The sequence below is a fragment of the Dermacentor albipictus genome, chromosome 3 (assembly GCF_038994185.2).
Source record: "Dermacentor albipictus isolate Rhodes 1998 colony chromosome 3, USDA_Dalb.pri_finalv2, whole genome shotgun sequence".
Taxonomy (NCBI): Eukaryota; Metazoa; Arthropoda; class Arachnida; order Ixodida; family Ixodidae; genus Dermacentor; species Dermacentor albipictus.
In genome coordinates this window covers 82516313-82538951 of record NC_091823.1, presented here as the reverse complement: position 1 = coordinate 82538951, position 22639 = coordinate 82516313, and the positions used below count along the sequence as shown (strand labels likewise).

The 22639-nt window shown below is 43.1% G+C and overlaps 1 protein-coding gene across 4 annotated transcripts; it reads right to left on the bottom strand.

Annotated features, from left to right (window-relative positions):
- Positions 1–69: 69 nt before the first annotated feature.
- On the bottom strand, positions 70–22289 carry LOC139046652 (troponin I-like). 4 transcript variants are annotated; one of them, XM_070535693.1, is made up of 11 exons: positions 22137–22284; positions 17130–17175; positions 13084–13140; positions 11011–11145; positions 9414–9537; positions 8675–8775; positions 4978–5021; positions 4832–4861; positions 4603–4711; positions 3120–3157; positions 70–389 (listed from the first exon to the last, which is right to left on the bottom strand). In XM_070535693.1, exons 2-10 carry the CDS (start codon positions 17136–17138, stop codon positions 3122–3124), a joined length of 645 nt encoding a protein of 214 aa, XP_070391794.1. In that variant the 5' UTR covers positions 17139–17175; positions 22137–22284; the 3' UTR covers positions 70–389; positions 3120–3121. The 4 variants fall into 4 exon arrangements, with proteins under 4 accessions (XP_070391794.1, XP_070391793.1, XP_070391792.1 ...); XM_070535692.1 differs by lacking the exons at positions 3120–3157; positions 8675–8775 and adding an exon at positions 6700–6800 and having other exon boundaries at positions 22137–22289; XM_070535691.1 differs by lacking the exon at positions 3120–3157 and having other exon boundaries at positions 22137–22282.
- Positions 22290–22639: the final 350 nt, after the last annotated feature.

The window sequence follows — 22639 nt, the reverse complement described above, 5'->3', positions numbered from 1 at the left end:
CACAACGAACAGGTGTTACAAAAGACATATGGAGTAACTTAAGAAACCACGCCCGATATTTCAGGCAAATAACCGTCTGTAACCGTTGTTTATTCATTCAGAAGTCATTCCGACCACAGCTTCGTGTCGCTTACAAAATAATTAAAGGCATATAACAAATGAATGGTTCCTGGGAAAAACAAATATAACAGAAAAAGAAAAGAAATTTCGACCAGGGAAGCAAAAGCGACAGTTCGTGTGCTGGGACGTAGGGCTTTGGCAATTTTTTTTTCTTGTTTGTCGCGCCAGGTGCTTCGTTGTGGTGGACTTCCCTGTCGTGATCTTTGGCATTTCCTCGCTCATTCCTCGTTCTCCTTCTTGGATCCGAGGGCCCATTCTGGTTTCTTTTCCTAAAAATAAAAACAGTAAATATTTTAGCGAAAGTCTTTGCGAATTTGCGCTCTTTAAGGCCACGCCTCTGCCCACGTTGCATTTGCGCCATCGAAATGCAAGCAGGCAATATCACTTCAGCGTTGTCGCAAGTTTGCACGGTCGAAAGCGTACGTAATTAAACAAAACGAGCCATGTTAGGTATATCAAGCACCGTTACTAATGACAGATAGCCACTCTGTAACATTTTGTGCATGTACTTGCGGGTGCACATGATTTTTAGAGCGTTGTGAAGAAAAAAAGAAGCACGCGTGCCTCTTACAAGCTTTATGATTCATTGTTTATGTTGTGTAAGCATCAGCGCTGGTTGTTTTCGTTTCGTTATCTCACTTCAGCGATTTCACGAGCAGTTAAGACATACGAACCTCGTTTAGCAACAAAGCAATCTGTTATTGTTATCCAGTTAATTTGCTGAATGACGTCGTTCGCCACGGCCCAAGCCAGCGAAAGCAGTGTTATAACGTGAGCGGCATTTGGCATTTGGGAAAAAAAAGCTTCATTGCGTTCCTTCTGCGAAAAACTCGGTTCACAGTCACTTACAAAAAGTAGGCACCATGACAACGCTCAATCCTTTAGTAACAAGCTGCAGCGCAAAAAAAAAAAGGTATGCAGAGTTTAATATAAACTCGGCTTCGCAGTTAAGTACTTGCAGTTCATCTAGCCACCGACTCGCTGCCGTATAAGTAGCAATAAACGTACGTGCTCAGCCGTTTCGTCATTCACAAACAACATGTGCAGTTTCTTTAGTCGAGGCATTTAAGCAGATAAAATCTGAAACAGTGCAACGAGCTGTACGAGATATTCGTTCGCGGACAGAAAATTGGACAATTTATCCCTCGGATTAAACAAGGTTGAATGTTGCTGTGATTGGCCAGGTCATCTTGAATGCTTTCGAGTGCCGCTTCGCCATTAGGATGAAACACTACATTCTAACCCAAATTTAGTCTAAGGCTCACACGCCTTGTCTTCGCGAAAACATCTTTTAGTCATAAAATCAAAATCACTCTAAATGAAGCGTATCGCACGTTACAATGGGTTTATAAAGCCTAACTGTAAAAAATCTTGTTGATTACGTATTGCGGTAAGGCCTAAGTTACAGAGATGCGAATTTTACTTTGCGGTAATCTAAAGGCATTAAACATCGTGATAGTGCACTCCTTAGCTGTAATAATAATACTTTACTCTTTCTGTGTAATTGTTAACTGGGTAAACTTGAGCCAGATAACTAGAAACAAACTACACAGCGTAAATTCCATAGTTCCTGGGTTTAGGCGCTTCCTTGAAGCAGATAACCATCTCACCTATGTTGCAGTTTCTCACGGCGGGCGGGTTCAAGGAAATGTTCCCACTTCGATGTAGCGGATATTGTCAGGGTCATTGTCTTTCCCGAATGTGCAGTGAAAGGAGCGGATATCCCCTTTGATGTGTTAATGTTGGCAGGGACATTACGACTAAAGAAAGCTTTTAGAAATTTCGGAAAATATGTGTGCTACAGTTCAATAAATTATTAATTTAAAACAACAAATGAAGAAATTTTTTTACCAGGAAATGCAGTAAAAAGTCAGCTTTGGCTGCTCACTTGAGATTAAGCCAAATGCCGATTTCAAAATATGATGCGCAGTTTGCAAAATCCTTTACTCGGTCACAAAAATCCAAGAAAGTTGCAACGGGACTCTGTCAAAAACACTGGTAGCAATGGGATTAGTGCTGCGTAAGTGTTTGCAGGAAAAAGGTGTTAGCAAGCGGAAGCAGTCAACCACAGCAACGTCACAAAATGTGTCCACTGTGAAGAGTGAGAAACTTGAGCCCGTCGCTTTGACTTCAGAAGTAAAAAGACTGTGCAGTCTTTGCACGCCAAAAGAACAACAACAAAAAACTGCATCGGTCAGATCTCAAAAAGTTAGCATGCTTTCTTATCTTATCGACCGATGACCTTTGGGGCACAGAATGTCCGAAAACCGCCAAAGACTGCAATAAAAAATTCTAGCTTGAAAGCTCTGGAATAGGAATCACTGTCCCTTTTAAAAATCGTAGCAAAACGCTCAAAATGTGAAACTGCGGCTGAAAGTCCTTCAAATTACTCATGGGGGGCAAAATAGAGGCCCCTGGCTTGTGCGGAGAGGATTCAAAAATGGCCAAGAAAGATTTGGGCTCATAGGTTTAGGAAAGAGTACGTTTCTTTTTTTTTTTGGCTGGATCGTTTAATCGGGGAGTAAAAATTAAGTTTGACTTTTAACTCAACGTGGGCTGGCCATGTGGAATTTATATTAAGGAGTTATTATCAGTTATCATTGGTGCGAAAGCCATCACGATCGTATTAAAAGAATGTGCTGATATGATGCGCTAGTAGCAAGAAGCAGACAGCTAAAGTGAGCCGATATTTTGCTGTCAAAGCCTCGCATTATCCCCGCTCGCTTCTTTTGCAATCACAGGGGAACGTTAAACTGGCATATACTATAATTCACGAACCGTTTCCTCTATTTTCAAACAACATACTTTCCAAAAATTTGGGAGGTAGCGTGCGTGGAGATTCAAAATGAACTACATTTAGAGACCCATTACTTCGAGTGACACAGCCAACCCACGCTGAGCCTCATTGTGTGTTAGAGTGCAACTTGGGTAAAGTGAGGCATTCTTTTTCTGGATCTACAGAGAGTGAACAATGTGGGACAGTGTTCAAATTTCAGAACCTCTACTTCGCGGCCCATTCTGGCACCTCCTTCTTGACCTGGAGACAGAAAGACAACATCTCACACTGTAGCGGTGACAAGACAGCAACGACACTGAAGACAAACTCAGGACAACAACACACTTTAGACACAGAAAAAATAAACGTCACAACGAGGAAAAAGAAATTGCAACGCACGCTTCCCTCTCCGCAGCACCTCTCATAGTCTAGTGAGCATTTAAATATATCTATGTTTTCTTCACGCAGGTAAGATGTTATTTGCATGAAAATTAAAAACAAAACGAACACTGCCTTTTTATGCACATTGCGTAAAAATGATGAAATATATGCTCCTACGTATGTAATCTGACTAGGTACTGCTGGCTGCTAGTATGTACCTGCAAAAGGTACCTGCAGCATAAAAGCAAACACCAGAAAAAGTAATTGCGAAAGTAATTGCGAAAGTAAGTTGACTCCGAATTTGTCCTCCAGTTGGAAAGTATTTAGCAACGTGAACAAAAGACACTAGTGTTCCGCACACTATGCCTTTATTTTTTTATAGAGAGAAACTGTTGCCTGAGACTTTCGTGTTTGATATGTTTACGAGTAGGGTTTGACTTAATATGGCGCTGCTATTTTCGAGGAACAGTGCATTCAGATAAAAAGCTTTTTTCATGATGTCAGGAGGAACATCACACAAAGAACAATATTAAAGAAGAGGTGAGGAAAAATGGTGATATCGATAACCAACGTTGACAAAAGTTTACCTATAGTAATGCTTCCATGAACTATACTCGCAATATTGAACTGCTACGCAAAACTTTGGTGTAGGGGTTCACAAGTGCTCACCCAATAGACACGCAATGGTGCTATAGGGCAATATGTCCTGAAAGCACGGGTGATCTCAACTTTGTTTCTACTACCGCAAACAGTTTCCATTTAACGTATTTCTTTAGCTCCTACCCAGCAAACTTCTGTATGTTACTTTATATAGCGATATTATTCACCATTTTCCAGAGGAGCACTGATTTGCGTCAGGTGTTGGAGGTTTTTCGCAACTTCATAGTGTATCCAGCCACTGAAACTTCGGTGGAAAATGCTCAGGTTGAGTTTCTTTTTCCCCTCAAAACTAACATGTCATCACGCCCTGACTTGTTCGTTCATTGGCACCACTCTGAATCTTTAACTTCCTATCAGGCAAGAACTAACGCTTTTAAACAAATTTTCATTTTTCTCTACACTATAGGCGAACGGAACGCTCTGCCATTGTCATTGTTAAACAGTATTGATTCTTTAGAACGGAATAATTGCTGGTGTCGAACTTTTAGAAGCTGACTGTCATTTGTTCGTCGACGAAGATATTGCATTTTTATTGTTTTTTTTTCTGGCTCTATATCTTTACCCCTTCTGCTTGGTCCAGATCGACTTGCAGTCTCTCGGAAATATAAATAATACATCTTGATAATCGTGTTGGTAAACTAAGCCGTGTCAAAGCTCAATCTTACCGTCTGCTTCTCCTCATCAAGCTTGAAGGCCTCTTTCTTGACTGCCTTGAGGTTTGACCTGAAGTCAACCTCCGAGGTACTCTTGGCGATCATTTTGAGCTTGTCGAACCTAAGAAAAAATATAAAAGTGGTCAATGATATTGATTTCCCTGTAAAGCGTAATTTCAAGACGTTGGATTGACGCTACCGAGGTACAGTATGTCAGGAAAGAAAAGAAAAGTCAACTCACTTGGAAACCTTCTTGAGGGCCGGCTTCACGCTGAAACGTAAGGTAGGAGGTAAGGTTACAAGAGTTTGACCCTCAGATCCGAGGTCGCCAAAGCAGATAAACACCAGATAAAAAATGTATTTTTAGTACAGAAATACTGCACTTACAACTTGCCACGAAGATCGTTCACCTGGATGGTCAACTCATTGATCTGAAAGGATCCCAGAAGGATAATTACTTTCCGAGACATGTACGGGATCAAGCAATCGTGCCTCACTCGTCTTATGAAGTCTATTTACACAGAAGTGCTCGCTATCTTTGTAAATGAAGCCTGGTGCTTCCATTTAAACCAAAATTCAAAACAGTTTATGTTAACCGAAGAATTTACTCTCGAACAGAGCTTTCACAACGTGGGGATATTTGGCATAGCTTCAACGCCTCGGGTGTTTTATTTAGAGCCGGTTAGAAACGTGCACGATCCCGAAATCGAATCCTTGAAGACTGTTGAAACCGGCGTTTAATTTCGGCATATAAGATGTTCATTGGAATTTTTTCGATTATGTCAGCATCATTTTTATATAATAAATCGAAATGAGCTGCCACTTCAGTAGCTTGCTCGGTTATGACAGCAACTAGTTACGTTGTATGGCTACTAATTCCGGCTTAATTTTATAATAATTTTCTCATGGAGAATTTGTAAAGGAACACAGGCATTAACAGAGCACCACTGCGGACATTTGCCAAATTGCTAGCGAAGATGTGCTAAAGGAACCGAGCACATTCTTTAAAGGAAGCCTGTAACACTTCAAACGTGATAAATGGACCATGACAAGGGCAATGATCTCAGGAAAATCTGTGCCAAATATTGTTGCTGTAGTGGCAACAGGTATCGCAGCGTTTTGTTCAAATTACCGCCTGCTTTTTCCTTCACACGTTCCCGAAGTTCCTTCAATGTTTGTGTAATTGGAATGCACTTTAGCACAAGTTGGCCATTGGCCAGATTTCTTCAAACTGATTAAACTGCGCTTCCGCCCGAAGCAAAAGCCGCTATTTTTTTATTACGTTGGGGTGGAGCGGAGATGCTATGACCTATGATTATGGCCTCTGAGATTGGTCGGTGCGACAGAGAGTCGCGGCGAATGATATCGAGGTGATGTAGATACAAAAGTTTGGCGCAGTGGTTGGAGGAACATGACAGGCATCTTTTCGCATGCATTGGAAAGACGCCTGCCAGGAAAGGATGGAAGAGAGCGCCTTGAGAGAATAGCTGCTGCAACATTCCATTGCCGACAACTCTTCCACACAAGTTTCTCTCAAAAAGCTCCCCGCTTTAATTGGTTCGTGAAGAGGTGCACTTTAATATCCGACATATTCCGCATCTCTGGCAAAGATTTCCCTAAGCCATTTTTAAATTTAAGTTCCGAGCTAATGCTCAGCTATTTCTTTCAAGTCTACATACGCACATCGTTCAAGCGTACGTGACAGCTATTTCTTAAATTATTGTGGATGCAATAACAACACACTTTTCATGCACGTGCGAACCTAGACTGTGAGCACACCACCCAATATAGCCTAAAATAATGCGGCACAAACTGTTGATATAGCTGTCGTTTCATCTAATATTATCTAAAATGAATGATTCAGCATCCTTCAGCCTCAGCTTAAACATTTCCTGAATATTCTCAAAACGAGAACCTCCTCAAAGAGATCGTTCACATAAATTTGGGTCGGTTTATTAGCTCACAGTCTAACTTCGCTTTCAGAAACGAGAGAGAAAAGTATAATTCCTGTATGAGTGTGTAACGGGGGAATCCATGTGTACAGGGGCTTTTTTTTTACTTCAGTACTTGGGGGACGATAGGGGAGACATGCGTTCTCACGTCACTGACCTCATAGTCTTTCTGCCTGACCAAGTACTCAGTGTCGTACTTTTCACTTTCCAGCTTGCACAATCGCTCGTAGTATTCTTTGCAGATGGCCTGTAGCGTGGCTGTAGTACGGTCGCAGCCGTGAAAGTAGTCAAAGCATGAAAAAAATTCTCGGTTAGTTTGTCGAGCAACAGCCGTACTAGCTTTACTGCGCTTCTTGCCGGCAGTTTCATTTTGCATTCGTACGAATTTTAACGAAGCCATGAGTGGGACCAACCATTACCAAATACCGATTGTTGGTTGAAGTTATAGGCTGCTTTGCCTCGAATGTTTGACTCATTTCATAAACGCCGTTGATTGGCAAGAAGCACAGCAAAGCGGTTGATTAGATCACAAGCAGCCTTGATAATTAGAGCAGCAGATTATCAAACAGCACCATAATGCTCAGCTCAGAAACGTTTCTTTTCAGCAACAGTGCAATCATAAAACAGGAGTTGTGCTCCTTCCGGTGGTAGGTGCCGGAACTTTCCTTCGTTTCTCCTCTTTAAGTTTGTCTTTTGTTCCCCCACACCAAATAAGAATAATACGAAGGGAGGTATTTCTTTTCGAATGTTACATTCCAGAAATGTTTCGGTGCTGGGCATTGTGGGGGCTGCAGAGCCACACCACACTGTCAGATTCAACAAACTTCAGTGTTAACAGGCATAATCCAGCGTGGTCGCCATCGCTGATGAGTTGCAGAAATTAAGCTGATGGTGACCTGAAACAAAAGTATAGTTAATGGAGCTTTCACTCAGTGCCACTGTAAAAAGAAAATATTAGCCACGCTTCCGATGAAGTTTGAAATCAGTCAGCAGGTAACACGCAACATTTTATGCCATTATCGCAAGCCAAACAGCTTTAAAACTCGCAGCGAATGCGTCAGTTACAGCTCAGGCACACAGCAGCACTCTTGAAAACAGGTGAGAGAAAAGCTTCACACAGTTACGCATCATTTATGTACAAAACACTCGGCGTAATTTTTAAGGCGCAAAAAGGCACCGCGTTGCAGCTTTTGGTTAAGCACACACGTATGTCACACGCTTCAGAGAAGAAAAAAAAGTATCGCAGGTTAGCAAGCGCCGTTGTTTACCCTAGAGGTATCCAGCAAAAGGCGTCGGTTCGGTTTTCCTTCAGACTTCCCACAGCTAAAAGCTTAGCGTTATAGATCATTCTCGCCAAACTAAATGTTTTGAATGCCATTTCGCTTAGTGTCCAAAGTTCCGACAATCCTTCTTCGTTCGAACTTCCATTTTTGTACAAGATCGTTTTATGCGGTTTATGGTTGCTTTTTTATATAAATTGTGGCTCTAACTTTGCGTCGGTGTGCTTACGCGAAAGTATAGATAAGGGCTTAGAGTACTAAGGATTGTTGAGGCGTTGTAATCCCCAATACGAAATCTATAATCAAGTTACAGCGTTACATTGTTGTAAGTACGTTCCGTAGATTTTAGCTCACTTCCTCCAGGCAAATACGCCAATGAGCAAAGGTATACAAAGAACGCTTGCCTCGGAAAAACTCAATTTATCCGTGGGCTGGAGGCGCAGCCTGAAATCCCCTACATTGTGCTTTGACTGCAATCGTCATAATCAGGCTGTATGCCTAGCCTGTCGGACAATTAGGTTTTTTCGCACGACCCGAGGTACTTGCATCTTTTGCTCCGGCAGGCCAGGCATATAGCCTGATTATAACAATTACAGTCAAAACACAGTGTAGAGGATTTCAGACTGCGCTATTCTATTTGTTCGCAGGACCGCGGTACTTGCATTCTTTTGCTCAAAGGATCTCTATGCCTTCCGACTATAGCACACCCTCGTGGGAAGCTCTAAGTTCTTGGATTACGAGGGGTAGGGCTGTGTAGGCCGGCTGGGGCCGCGCTGCGTTGGTTGTGTTGTTGTGTAGATGGCATGACGGTGCTGACGAGGCACGGAGCCGACTTCAATGAGGTGGGCGTACCACGAAGTCCTTCTGCCTGACTTCGTACTCCAGGTCGTACTTGGCGTCCTCTAGTGCCGCTATCCGGGCGTGGTACTGCTTGAGGATTCCCTGAAGGGTGGCTGAGGTGCGTGGGAGCAAGAGACGTAAAGTTATCAACAATTTAAAACCACTACAACATTGGTTTGGTTCCGACGTAGCGCTGCGCCAGTCTGTTCGCAAGCCTAGACTTTACACTCGTCTTTACTGCAAACCATTCTACCAACAGCCTAGGCAGAAAAACAAAAACACAAAACAAGAAAAGAAAGTCGCAATAGCCTGTCGAGGGTACAGTGGTTGTGATCGTAAGATGTTCAGGGCTTCTACGTAGTTATTAGTTCTGCTAATGTCGATCGCACCAGCATGCAGCTTTGTCATTTTTCGTTTTTAAAATAAATTGGCCCTGATGGAGCCTAATTTGCGGTTGGCATGTAACAACTGGAGCATGAGAACGACGCTTATGACGATATTTAACGCAAGCACATAGGTCCTTGCTTACCTATAGGATTACTCGCACACACAGTACACAGGCACTTCTCTTATGCCTTGTAACCGCTGGTAGAACCCGCTTTTCGTAATTAACAGAAAACACATTCAAAAGTTACACTCACTGTAACTTTTGGAACGTGTCACAAAGCAGAAACGCCGCGCGTTTTTCATCGTAATCGATCAGTCCTGCACAAGGCTAAACATTAAATCACGATTTGGAGTGTCGACAAACCTTCGTTGGCGCCATCCACAGGCTTGGGCTGGCCAACACGCTCCGCGATGATCTTCCGGCGCTCCCCGGCCTTGCGCTCCTGCTCCTTCTTCAACTCCTCGGCGGCTTTCTTCCTCAGAAGATTCTGTGGAGTCGGAGAAAGAATGTGGTTGCTGTCGCGCTCACTGAACTGTCATGGAGGTGGGATCATTCGACCCGCAGGGCCGGCACAAACCCATCATCACACATGACGAATTAACTCAATTTCACAAGGATTCGCGCAGAGCGTATGCATTCCCGAGTCCGATTCTCTCCCGGGCGCTCGCCACGGCTCTACGGCGGGCACAGACTCGATCCGTGTTAAGACCTAAAAGGGCCGCAGAAATTTCTAAGCAAACGTTTAAACTTAACTGCAGGCACTGAGAAGCACTAACGCACACCAAGATACCGTACTATGGGGCTGCCCATCCAACCCCCCACCAAGAACGATTTTTCGGCAAGCTCCCACGCTCGAGGCTCGAAGCCTAAGAGCATATGATCAAGACTGATGTTCCAAAATGCTAAGTCGTGCTGGAAGAGGGGCTAACCGTGTCGCGACCATACTAGCTACTTTTCCAGGGTTTCAATAAGTAATACGCCTTAATAAAGTTTGCTTTCTTTCTCTGTCTTCGTGCCACCTTCAGTGGCTATCACATGCGCACATGAAAAGTGGCTCCTCGCGTACTGAGTGTACGCCAATTCAACATTTCATCGGCGGGAAACTTAATGAAAAGTTAGATGCTGGAGATTTAACGGCCATAAAGGGATACGATTACGAAGCACGACGTAGTGGGAGACTTCGGGTTAATTTTGACCACCTGGTTCTCCTCAACGTGCACCCAAAGCAGAGTACGCAGGCGTTCTTGCGTTCCACCCTCATTGAAACGCGGCCGCCGCACTCGGGATTTGATCCCTCATCCTCGGCCTCAGTAGCGCAACGCCATAGACAATACACCACTACAGCAAGTGGCGGAAAAATACTGATGCCGAGGGGGTGTTCGATGGTGACGATGTTGCGGTCGTTCACCGCGAGCAATGACATAAGAAAGGTGGTATGCCACGCTGGCGGGGACGACGCAGAGTGAATTAAGAAACTACAAAGTCACACTTCGCCGACGGTACAAATGTCGATGCGCGAATTTTCAAGGTTAAGATCGTTGGGAAAATGGCGCAGAGGGTGGGATTCGCGAAAGGGAAAACATTGTCATCCACCGAAGTGTAACACGAAGCTACAAAGGACACCCAGATGGGTTCATCACAAAGAAAACTTCGCAGTTGAACAAAAATTTGTCCTGGTCCCGGGATAGAGCACACGACCATTGATTGACTTTTCGGGACGGTCTCTCTACCACCTGAGCTAACCAGGAAGCTAGCAGACTGCAGCGTCCAACGTTCAACGACTCGAAGCGTGAGCACACTGAATATGGCAAATCTGAGATCACTGAATAGGCAAGGTAATCACTGCAAATAACTAAATAGGTCTTTGTCTTTGTTCTATAAACCTTCCATCACCCTGAGGGCTTTCGCAGGACTGATTCATCAACAGCGGGATTAATCGGGAGAACAAGTTTCCACTCACCCTGAGTTTCTTCTTGCGTTCCGGTGTCATGAAGCCGCGCTTTCCTCCAGCCTTCTTCGCCTTGGCCGCCTCCTCGAGACGCTTGCGCACCTCGGCCTTTTTCCTCTCCTTCTCCTCCATCTTTCTCTTCTCCTCCTGCGAGCCGATGGGCAACAGCAAAAGCGTAAGTACCACAAGTTTCCATATTTAGAAAAAAAAGAACAGCGAACGAGGACTCGTGGACTCACTCAAAAACTTCATTATTGACTATGTAACGAGTCACGAAATCTAACGAGCTTACATCACCCCGCCTCCTTTATCTCTATGAAGTTTCTTTTTCTACGTTATAACTATTGCTAGGCTAATCAGTCAAAATATATCGCGCGAACGGTAAACTGGCCCTAGAACCATTCTCTCGACGTCGCACTGCAGATGTTTATAGAGAGAAGCAAGTGCAAACATTCAGAAGGGGTGACTGACAGATGCCTTCGGTATTTTACGTCAACATTGTTTGCTTAAAAAAATTTAAAATGTGAACCACTGGGTTAATCGAGAATGGCCGACACTATCGTACTTTGAATCGTAAGCTACTCACAGAAGCGACTTACTTAATTTCGCAAGGCTTCTATAGCGGACATACCATTCTGCTTAGCTCAATGTCATAACCAACTTTATTAATAAACAAGCCAGTTCAAAAATGTAGTACTCTGCGAGGTTATTGACAAAGTGTAAGTCGGAAATTGTACAAATAAGTTTCGTAAACCTCTTTGCCAATATACATGTCAGAGCATGGCGCACACATGGGGCATGCACTTGCGTTTGGTCCTCAGCTTGTCGTGTCTTCGTTAGTTTTCCAACTGCGTTAAATACGTTGCAGTGGCAATATTGACAAGTGTGCTTGTTTATCTTTCTCGGTTGAAAGATAAACTATATATATTGACAACATATATTGCAACACGCAAACGCACATAAGTTTCGTAAACATGCACCAAGAAAGCAAGACAAAGATATAAGCCATATTAAATATACTTAGAGGGCTCATAATTACAGAAATGTCTGCAATCGACATTGCAAGACCCCTAGTCTAATCATGATCACGCCTGCCGTTATACCATTTGTAATGCGAGCCACACAGCTTGCGAAAGCAACTGCAAATATTAATGCAGTAATACAAAACATAATTTATCAGGCAGCAAAAGCAGCAAATAAAGAGAGCAACCAAAACATAAAGAGAATCTTCTAATTTGGCAAAATTAAAGAAAACATAGTGTGGAACGTTACCTTTGTTTGCAGCAAACAGAAAAGGCAAGCGAAGAATGCGCATGCGTCTTCGGAAGAAGCCGTACTGCAGCATGCGAACGAAGTTCACCTGGACTGGCGCATGGTTAGCAAAGAGCAGCGTAGGCACAGCTTAGTCTTGCAGCAGCGTTTCGATTTCTTCGTCGCGCTTGTATCGGCGGGCTTCGTCGGAGTGCAGCATGTACCACAACACAGCATAAAAAACGGATTTGTCTTCAAAAGCGCCGGGCACTGAACGCAACATACGAACTTGACACAAACATAGCAATAAATGTTTAGCGTCATTGCCTTATCAGTTTTGACTAGAATCGCGAATCATGAGGAGAACTACAACACGTGCAATCTACAAAACGTTGATACTTTGGAATGGTGGTATGTTGAGTGTGCGGAAAACGCGTCCGCCCTCGTTAAATTTACACCGGTCGTTCTTACCAAATTGCGGTGAAGCGCGGCTTTCTAACCGTTAAAATGAAAATGACTTAATCGTGACAAGACTGCGTTCAGCTGCCGATAGAAATTTTCGTGTATCCTATTTGTAGTGGCAGTAGCCCTTTATATCAGAGGCATACCTGACGCTACAACCGAAAATATCTAACTCGCTTACAGCAGCGCGTCGACATTCCAAGTCAATGTAAGTTCTGTGCTTGTTTTATTGATATGAATACTTCTGTATTTAAGGCATCTTCGACAGCAATAAGCCAACATTGTCAAGCTGCACGCGTATGCTATAGTATCCTAAGGAATAGTTCCCCGAGTTATCACTCCGACAACAAGTTCATTCAGTGGCAAACGTACTTCCTTGAGTCGCCTGTGGGCATCCTCGGCGTCCTTCCTCCTGCGATCGGCGTCGGTCTAACACATGAAACACAAATGGATTAGTCAGGGGTAAACACTGTGGGCGCATAACGGAGCTGGCACTACTACTACGCTCCGCACGCCCGCATGTCTCAGCCGGCTAGCAAACACAACGCCAGGCCGGCGAGGTTATTCACATAGCAGCCAGGGATCCCTACCTGGACTCCTGGCTGCAATACGATAGGAACTACAATACGAGGGAATGACAATTAGGCAGGCAAACGAACAAAAGGTCTCGGCATAGGAATCCCTCCACGAGACGCAAGGGAAGGGCTAACGAAGGATAAGTGTGTATGTGAGGAATGACACAGGGAATAGGAGACACTGAGAACAGGAGGAATGCTTGGAAGAAGAGGAAAGGCTCACGAAAAGCGCCGACATTTCATCGCGATACGCTGGGCAGAAAATTAGAGGATTCTCGACTCCGTAAATCATTCTGTGAAAAAAACGAAAAGAAACCTGTTCCGGAAATCTACGTTCTTGTATAACGTGTAGGCAATTTAGGCTGCTTTTACAGGATAAACGTTCGAACTGTCGTAAAACATAATAATGCATGTTGTGACTGCTAACTTAGGATTTAAATTACGAAGACTCTGTAATGCCTTCCAGCTTTAGTTATTTTGCTGCTCCAAACTGCATGGTCCTTACGAAATCTTACAGGCAATACGGCTTGTGAATGAACTTAGAAAGACCCCGCTTTTGACCCATGTCAGGTGCCTGTATTCTAAAGGGCACATTATGGTTTAAGTTTCAGTGTACGTGCATATACTTCCTGTGTGCGCGCTTATCTACCATTTAACGTTCTTGTGTGTAGTTACAAATTGCTCCGCCCAATAGCCAATAATTTGAGGCTAGTAAAGAAAAATGAACATTCCTGCCAAGCATGTCATATCTCACGTAATGACAATATAATAATATAATAGTCGCAAAGAATAAAAACGTGGCCAGCCTATATTATGGCAACCAACATGTAGGCACACCTTGAAAAAAACGTTTAGGAGTCAGTGGACATGTCATATTAGTCGGGATGGATTCTGTGCTACATCTTCGTATTTATTGTAAGCAAAAACCAGCTGTTCAGTGATCTTCAAAGTAATACATCGATAAGTGCCTTCCTGTGGTGATATATAGGAAATATTTAGAGAAAGAAGATAATTGGGACGCTGGCAACAATCAACTGACCGCAATAGTTTTCAGTGATGGCTTCATTGAAAAACGTCAGTGCATCATTCTATATAAATATCCCACTTCGATCTGCTGTTACTCTGCACAAGAGTGAGTATAAATACATATTTGCCTGAGCAAATGTCGCTATGCAATGGTTTGCGATACGTCTTTTTTTTCATTTTTTTACGAAGAAGCAGCAGCAGCAACAGGAACCTTAATTCTTGTGAAAATGGGGCGTCGGAATTTTTGCCATAGGGTGCTTTTAGTTCATATGTAAGCCTTGTTTCTAAATTCAGCTTCGAGGATCGTACTAAATTCTGTATCGTTAAACTGCTTTGTCATGAGCAAAATCTTGTCCCATGTGGAAAAAGAATGGACATGTGAGGTAGCTCACAAACGAGGTCGTAGCACAGAAATATACTTGTACGTTACCTTTGTATCCTGCCGTCTCCGTTAGCTTCGTTTTATTTAACCGAATCACATTAGGATATCAGTTACACCTTCCAAACGACAGACTCGCCTTCTTCGTTATCTTAGCTCTGCCCAACATTATTTGCAATTACTAGTGCCAAAGCGTACATTTAAAGAAGCCTTATCGAGACTGCGATTGTCAACAACGCTATCTGACTTGTGCAAAAGAAAGTACCTGTCAAGGTTTTTAAACGTTTTTTTTTAGTACAGGTGTACTCACAATGAAATGCACTCCAGGTGCTATATGTACAACAGTGACTACAACTACTACACTAAACACACAACACAACTACTTCACAAAGGAACGAGAGGGAATCATCTGCACGCATTGAAACGAACTCACGTGACTGTAGACATCGGCGCTCACACTGGCCTGGAGTTATGCACGCACTTACCTTTAAGGTGCGGTATTGAAAAAGCTATGTGACCTGTAAAAATAAAGAGGACAGATTGTGAGAAGCCTATTCACTCCTTCGTTAACACTCAATATAGCGTCTCGTCAATAAACCTTACATAGATAGCGCCATGTTTCTTATAATACTTCGCACTCTCCATGAAAATAGTTAAATTTTCTAATTATCTTTTGGGAGATAAAAATGCTTCTGCTGGTGACCCGCTATGTGACCCGCTAACAACACACGAAAACCGCTTTCTCTCATTGTTTCGCGAACAGCATTCTACTACTCTGATGAAAAACTGGCGAGTTATTTACAATGAAATCCTCTCGTTTCAACGTAGCGGACACCTCGTCGAAAAAATCAACAGTGAAAAATTTGGCTTTCTTACCTGACAGTGGGCATTCCGGGTCTTGTCTTCATGACGAGTGCGACGGTCTTGTTCTATGGGAGACTCACTAACATCTGATCTTACGCCACTTCTCTTACCCTTATGTCCGGTTCTTGGAAGTATACTTCACTGTATGTGAAAGCGCGCTATGTATTTAGCCCCCTGTGTCATTAATATTAGAGATTCCCTTTACATTTTGATCTCGACATTCAATTTGTGTACTATTATGGCCAGGAGTGTGACGTAAAATCAAATGCAAGTACCAAGAAACAAAGACAAAGTTTATTTAGATATAATATACACAACACAATTTTTGTGAGTTTCTCAAATAATTCACAGGTTTGTTCTCCGCTTGCGTGCGTTTTGCAGAAGCTTAACGGGCTAGTAAGCATCAGCGATACGCAGTCACGTAAAAGATGTGAACTTCTATTTTCCGAACAATGGTTTGAATTGCCACGGAACAGCAGCGGGGTGATAGTCCTTTTTTTTCTTCATTTTTTGCGCTAAGACCGCTGGATTATCGAGACGGATTTCATACCTTAGTGATTTCTCTTTATTTTCCTTGCGAATTAAGCAATCGAGCAAAGACCGTCACATTGCTTATGATACACCACATTCCTGCCCTGAAGAACCTTTATAATTAAACCACTCTGAAACGTGCAGAGGCGGTGATGTTCTCAGACTTTTTTACACAAATATTTATATCTACCGACTTGTTTACAGATTTCCTTTCCCAACTTTTACTGACGGATAACTCTACAGCATAAGGTTTATGTCCAATCAGTGGGACTTCCCTTCAATTCTCGGTGCTATTTTTATAGGCTGCAAGTAGTAAATATTTAGGTCCGCTTATATGTTTTTTATTTGCCGCCTGTCTGCCTACACGAAATTTTACAGACGCATCTAAAAAAACTTGAAGAATAATTTCATTGCACCGTGATGCATATGTTAAATATGAACGTTTTCGATATAACTTAGTATTACTTTTCTTTCTTTCTTTCTTTCTTTTCTTCTTTCTTTCCTTCTTTATTTATTTATTTATTTATTTATTTATTTATTTATTTATTTATTTATTTATTTATTTATTTATTTATTTATTTATTCATTCATTTCTCTTTTTCCCATGGTTGGAGAAGGGAACAACGCAGGAGTAGCATGCGCCACAATAAGGCAACCTATCATTTGAAAGGTTTTCTAAGCCATCGTATGGCACAAAAATCTACAAATCTTTTCGCTCAGACTTGTTACTAACTATGAATTTCTTATTTAACTAGAATAACGAAATTCTACCAGCATTGCCCCAGCTAGAAAAGAGAGGGATAGTTTCTGCTGTATAGATGGGGGTACATATTTTGTTTGATCAGTTGGTGGGCATTTCCTTGCGAAAGGTTGAACGCACTGAAAGATAAACTGGCTTGTACTTTACTTCAAGGGGTAAGGTCTAAAACATTATAGTAATGTGCCAGAGCGATTCTATGAGAGTAAATTGACTCTCCTAACTAAAGGATACTACATAATATGTCCACTGAGGTTGCGCAAGGTTCAATCTGGACTCACCTTACGTCTCCCATGTTGTTAGGCTTGTTTGTTTACTGGACTTGAATAGTTCTGCAAAAGAGAATACGGTACGTTTGAGAATAAATGCAGCAGGCATTCTTGAAAAAAAAAAGAGAAGCAGTGTCAATGAGGCAGTAGATGCTGAAGCTGTCGAATATTAAGGTACAACATTAAAAAAAAATTTCACAAAATGTCCGCCATCTCGTGTCCGTGCGAGCAGTGATTATCGGGAACTTTAATATTGCTTCGTCTTGAAGTTTAGTAATCATGTTTTTTTTAACATAATTCACGTTATAGAATCGGAAATTCGTAACTCGTGTCCAATTCTTTGAATGATGTCTTCATTTTCGTACCTATCCATTTCCGGAATCCACAGTGGCAGGACCACGTTTTGCGTTTTCAATTTTTCAAGCGTAGCTTCCTTCGGATTGCTCAGAACTGTTTGCTTGATTCCTGTGTGTGACTAACGCTGTAATATACTACTTATTCAGCCCCATCTAGGATTTCAGGGACGTCATTATGTTTAAACTAGTGACACGGCAACCCTCTTTGGAAACTGGGATTAGTACTTCTTATTCAGAAAGCAGCCCTTGTATGTTTTTCTTCTGAATTTCACTAGCTTTGTCACGCTGCAATTGAGCTATGCATCAATATCTGAATATTTCTTTGGAAAATAGTAGCTCACTTGTTTTGCACTTGCACGGTTCTTGATTAGATAGTTCTTTTTGGCTGCCTTCCTGTCGTCCAGCACCCTTATTGCTTGTATCAATTTTTGTTACAATTTTCAAACAGTGGGCTCTTCCGCAGGCGAAGTTTTAATACTGCCGGAATTTACAAGTTGCAGCCAGACACCACAGGTTTCCTTATTTATTTATTTATTCATTTATTTATTTATTTATTTATTTATTTACTTATTTATTTATTGATTTATTTGCTATCTGTGTCGCTGATATTTACCGGGTACGTATATTCACCCGGAATTGAAGTTTCCTTGTATTGTTCTCGTGTAAAAGTTAATGCCATGGTTGCTTCATTGAATGATAACTCAACATCAGAGAACTTATTCAAACAGAAGCTGTATTCATTCTCAACGGAAAGGTTTCATTTGCCATTTGTTTCGCATCTTTCCGAATTATTCATATTTCAATCGATATACCAGTGTTACAAGAGCACAGAAAATTGACACCGTATAAAACTGTGGTTAAATTCACAACAACTTTAGTTCCTAAGGGCTGTTCCCTGTTGACCAGCCGCTTTCCCTAACAATATGTGCGTCATCGTGATTTCCTGGCATTTGCTCTTACAAACAGTTTCAGCATTCTCACGAATACGGGCCCTAAATAACAAACACTACCGTCAGGTTCCTGTTCAAAGACTGGTAATCTGATCATATTGACACATGTGCTGCGCAATGCGTTCTCATAAAAGTTTGTACTCTTTACAATGCACTCATATATCTGCAAGAAGGGACAACTTTTGCAAAGTTTTTTTCTTCCTGCGGCGCGCATAGTGTCAAGCAAATTCGTCTCTTGTGACGCTTATACGTCTGTCGAATTCGCTACTTTATTAAATGGAGTTGTTACCATTTCTGGTCATGCCAGTTTTTTTTTTCAGTGCTGCTGGACAATACGTGGTCGCACAGTTAATGTTTCGTACCTTTGAAATGCTTAAATAGTGCTAGTTATCAACTTTTGTTCCTGGCTTTAGAATGAGGCTTACATTTCTTGTTATACTTTTCTCATGCATTCACCTACCTCCCCCTTGTGTAATGTTATTTGGAGCTTTACGGGTCTGTTAACTGATGATGATCTATAAAGATCGATTAGTTGTTGGAACCGACATTCCGTTAGTTATTTTCGCAATACCATAAGCATCCTCCCTTCTTTTTTTCTTCATATACACGATATCCACGATCCATATACATGTAAGTACATGTAACCACGGAGGGAAACGTGACAGAGAAACCTTAAAATAGACCACACCATATGTGCGATTAGTCGAGAGAGTCACGTGACATCGCTATTAAACTGATCGTTAAGCTAATGCAGGTCTAAGTGTACGAGCCAGAATTACGTCCATGTCGTGTACGAGCCAGAATTACGTCCATGTCACACGAACTGAAGACGGAGGAAACAAAATTACGAACACGAGTAAACCCCATAGATTGACGCGTTTCATTCCGCGAGTGTTCTATCTCAGCTTCATTGCATTTAGAAATGCTTACGCTTAACTCTCCCGCTTGACGAATGCGGCTTTATTTGTCTTCACAACTGTTATTTGTTTCCAAGGCCTTTTCGGCAAACATTTGCGTGCACATTCGCCACTGCGAGTGGCCGGAGTGCCGCTGTGTGCACCGTCCCAACTCCTGGGTCCGGTCTAAAAATACGACGGCAACAGGACGGCCGACGAACGGCTCCTGAGAGCGCCCACCACCGCGGCGGCGACTATATATGGTGGCGGGCCTCGGGCACGGCGCACCACGGGCAGGGCAAGCCTTTTCGGATGTCCCGTACGCGAACATCGGACGTCGAGTGAGATTGACGCACACGGTTGCAGCGCTCGTCGCATTGCGTCACATTTTTCGAGGCGTCGTTGCGGAAATGCGTTCTTGTCACGAAGTTTTGTCTTTCTGTAGGTTGACATTCAGCTATATCTTGGCGAGACGGCGTCATACTCTCCCTCTCGTGATGCCTTTTTTTTCGTATAAATTTTGGCAGGTGTCCCAGTACAGCTACCACCACCTGTCCAGTGGACATCCAAATGTGCGTTTATCCATGTTCACGTTCTGCGTGATGTGGCGCACCTGTGCTTTCGGAAGGACTCCGGTCGTGAACTCCGAGTCTGCATCTTTGCACGCGCTCCTGTAGCCATAGAATTTACTCCAGGAAAAGGTGCTCCAGACGTGAGGTGTTAGGAGCGTGGTTTAACGGGGACGGCGTGAAAGTCCCGCTGCACCGCACATTTCCTTGTACGGACTTAAGCCGACTCGCCGGGTACTGTAGAACGCTAGCATGACTGTAACATGTTCGCTTTTGATGCAAATGATGATTGGTTTTCTTATTTCGTACCCTAACATCGTCGCTTCTTTTAGTGCTGACAGTGATAGCTGCAGAAGCTAACGCTGGGTGAAGTGCTCTATAGTAGAACCAATATTTTATATTCGACTACCCTGTTTCTATGTATGTGCATTTTTGTTGATCTTTCTGTCTCCCCTTGCCACTTCCACAGCGCAGGGTAGCATGTTAGACATCTATCTTCCGGTTAACCTCCCTGCCATTCGCATATCGCTTAACTCTCACTCTCTCACTCACATCAATACCGCGCATCAATTAGAATCCCGATAAATAGTGTTTGTTATAATTGGTGCACACTGCGCGCAGTCCATACGTTAGGCCGAAGCTGCTTGCATTGACAGGCGCCTGCCAAAAACGTATTATTTGTATTTATCGATGCATGCCGTTGCTCATGAATACTAAGAGGATAACTAAACGAGTAAAGGGTCAAAACGTGGGCTGTTACTGGCTTCTACAGAAACTACCAAGCAGTTGTTATAAATTCGTAATGCTGCATTTCACCGGGAACTTTGTTTGTCATGGGATGCATCCTAAAACTGCCTATCTTCGACATAACAACCATTGCAGAAAAGTCACATACGATCACGTAGCTGCTCGACGCTTGCTCCAACATGAAACAATTGAGTAGTTATTGTGCTGTATCCCTTGTGACAGAGTTACCTGTCATTCGCAGTAACCTCTAGAACGCTCTCGTCATTTTACGATCGAGCAATTTAATTGCGCTGCAATGTTACATTTCAATTCTGCGAAAAGAAACTCTCCCAATTTATGGTACAATCCTCTGGCGACCTGAGTGCATCTACAAAGCTAAGCAGTTCAACAAAACTGTACAGCAGATGTGCCGTACTCCACTTAGCTGAACCGCTGACCCACTCATACTATCAACACAACTTCGAAACTTCCAATACAGCCAGGGTAACTATGGGAAAATTTAAACCAACCAGCGCTTTTACTAGGCAAATGTGTAACTATCATGTGTGCGTTTCAGTGTAAAATATGCACGCTCAACAGATTTGCAGCATTTCATTCAAGAAGCCATTAATCACAGTGAAGAAGTCAATGTGAATCTCAAGAAACTGACCAGTCACGATTTTCTGTATTAATCTGTCGTGTGCATATTCAAATACAACGGCATATCAGTTTAAAGCAAGAATTCTTCTGGGAGCTGTACCACCCTTTACGTATTGCGCGGCCTGGATTACCATTCTCAAGGTCAATAATATTATTGGCCAAGCTCGACATTTTCCTTCACAGAAGAAAGTTATTCGAAAACATTTCCATAAACGACACAAAGGCGTTAAATGTGTTGTACTGAGCATTTCGACGTGCCAAAAAAGATGCTAATTGCACCTTTATTGTGGCAACCAATAACTTTGCGCGTAGCACTACCAAAACGATAACAGATCAGACGATTGTCACAGAATCATTTTTTCACACGTCCTATCACGCAGACACTGCAATAGAAAGTCCGACGGTTTGGTCGCGAAACCCTCACGTCAACGTTCGAAAGCTAAGCGACGGAGATGTATTGTCGTCCAAATTCTGCCCACTACCCTTTTTATGAGTATCGCTACCATTTTGCATCAACAGTAAGAATTTAGCATTGAAGTATAGTTATGTGTCCGTTTGCCTGCTGAGACTAAACATGACCATGCGATGTGAAACACAATGGACATTAGATGGCACTAATCCAATAAGATGCATATTCGTGGCCAATACGATGCACCGGTACATCGTCATCGAGCGAAGAGCAACGAGTAACGAGACATGGGCTGAACATGCTGAACCACCGAGGCCATTAATGCTCGCGTTCGAGAATCGACTACCGGGAGCGCAGAGCTGAACGTGAAGTCACGCTACGTGTAAAAAAGGCAGTCCACTCGCAAAAATAAGCGCGTGCCGGCTCCATCGGCGTTGAAATGAGCGCACAAGGTTTACCTGGTGTTACGGGAGCCTCGGAGGTGCGGCGCGACGGATCTCCTCGGATGCGGCGCAACCCTGGGACTAGGCAGACGGAGACCGTAGCCGCCAGGCCCTTGGGTGTTGGGCACGGCTCCCGCCGGAAGTCGAGAAACGCAACACCCGAGGGAGAGAGCGCCTGGAGGGCGAGAAGTGAAGCGAGATCTTCACCATCCAAGTGCACGGCGCTTAGTGTGACGTATGCGCGCAGCCGGAAGTGACGTCGACACCCAACTCGCAGAACGCGGAGAGGGGGGATGGGCGCTCTCTGTCTGCTTGGAGCGTGCTGTTCAGTGCGCGTCCCGCCGCCGTGCTCTCTCCTTCACCGTCTCTCCCTTTCTCTCTTTTTCTCTGTCCGTTTTTTTTTTTTCGTTCGATGGTTTTTGGCATCGCGCCCCACGTTGGGTATGAAACTAAGCGGAAAGCTTTTGGTATTTGCGTGCCTTTTCGAGTGTTATGCTAACAGCACCGCCCTTTCCATA

Excerpts from the sequence above, each read along its gene's own strand:
- LOC139046652 (XM_070535692.1), bottom strand. Across the intron at positions 9,538-11,010 it reads AACGCAAGAAGAAACTCAGG|AATCTTCTGAGGAAGAAAGC; the intron begins GTGAGTGGAAAC and ends CCGACTCCACAG. Across the intron at positions 6,801-9,413 it reads TGTGGATGGCGCCAACGAAG|CCACGCTACAGGCCATCTGC; the intron begins GTTTGTCGACAC and ends ACCGTACTACAG.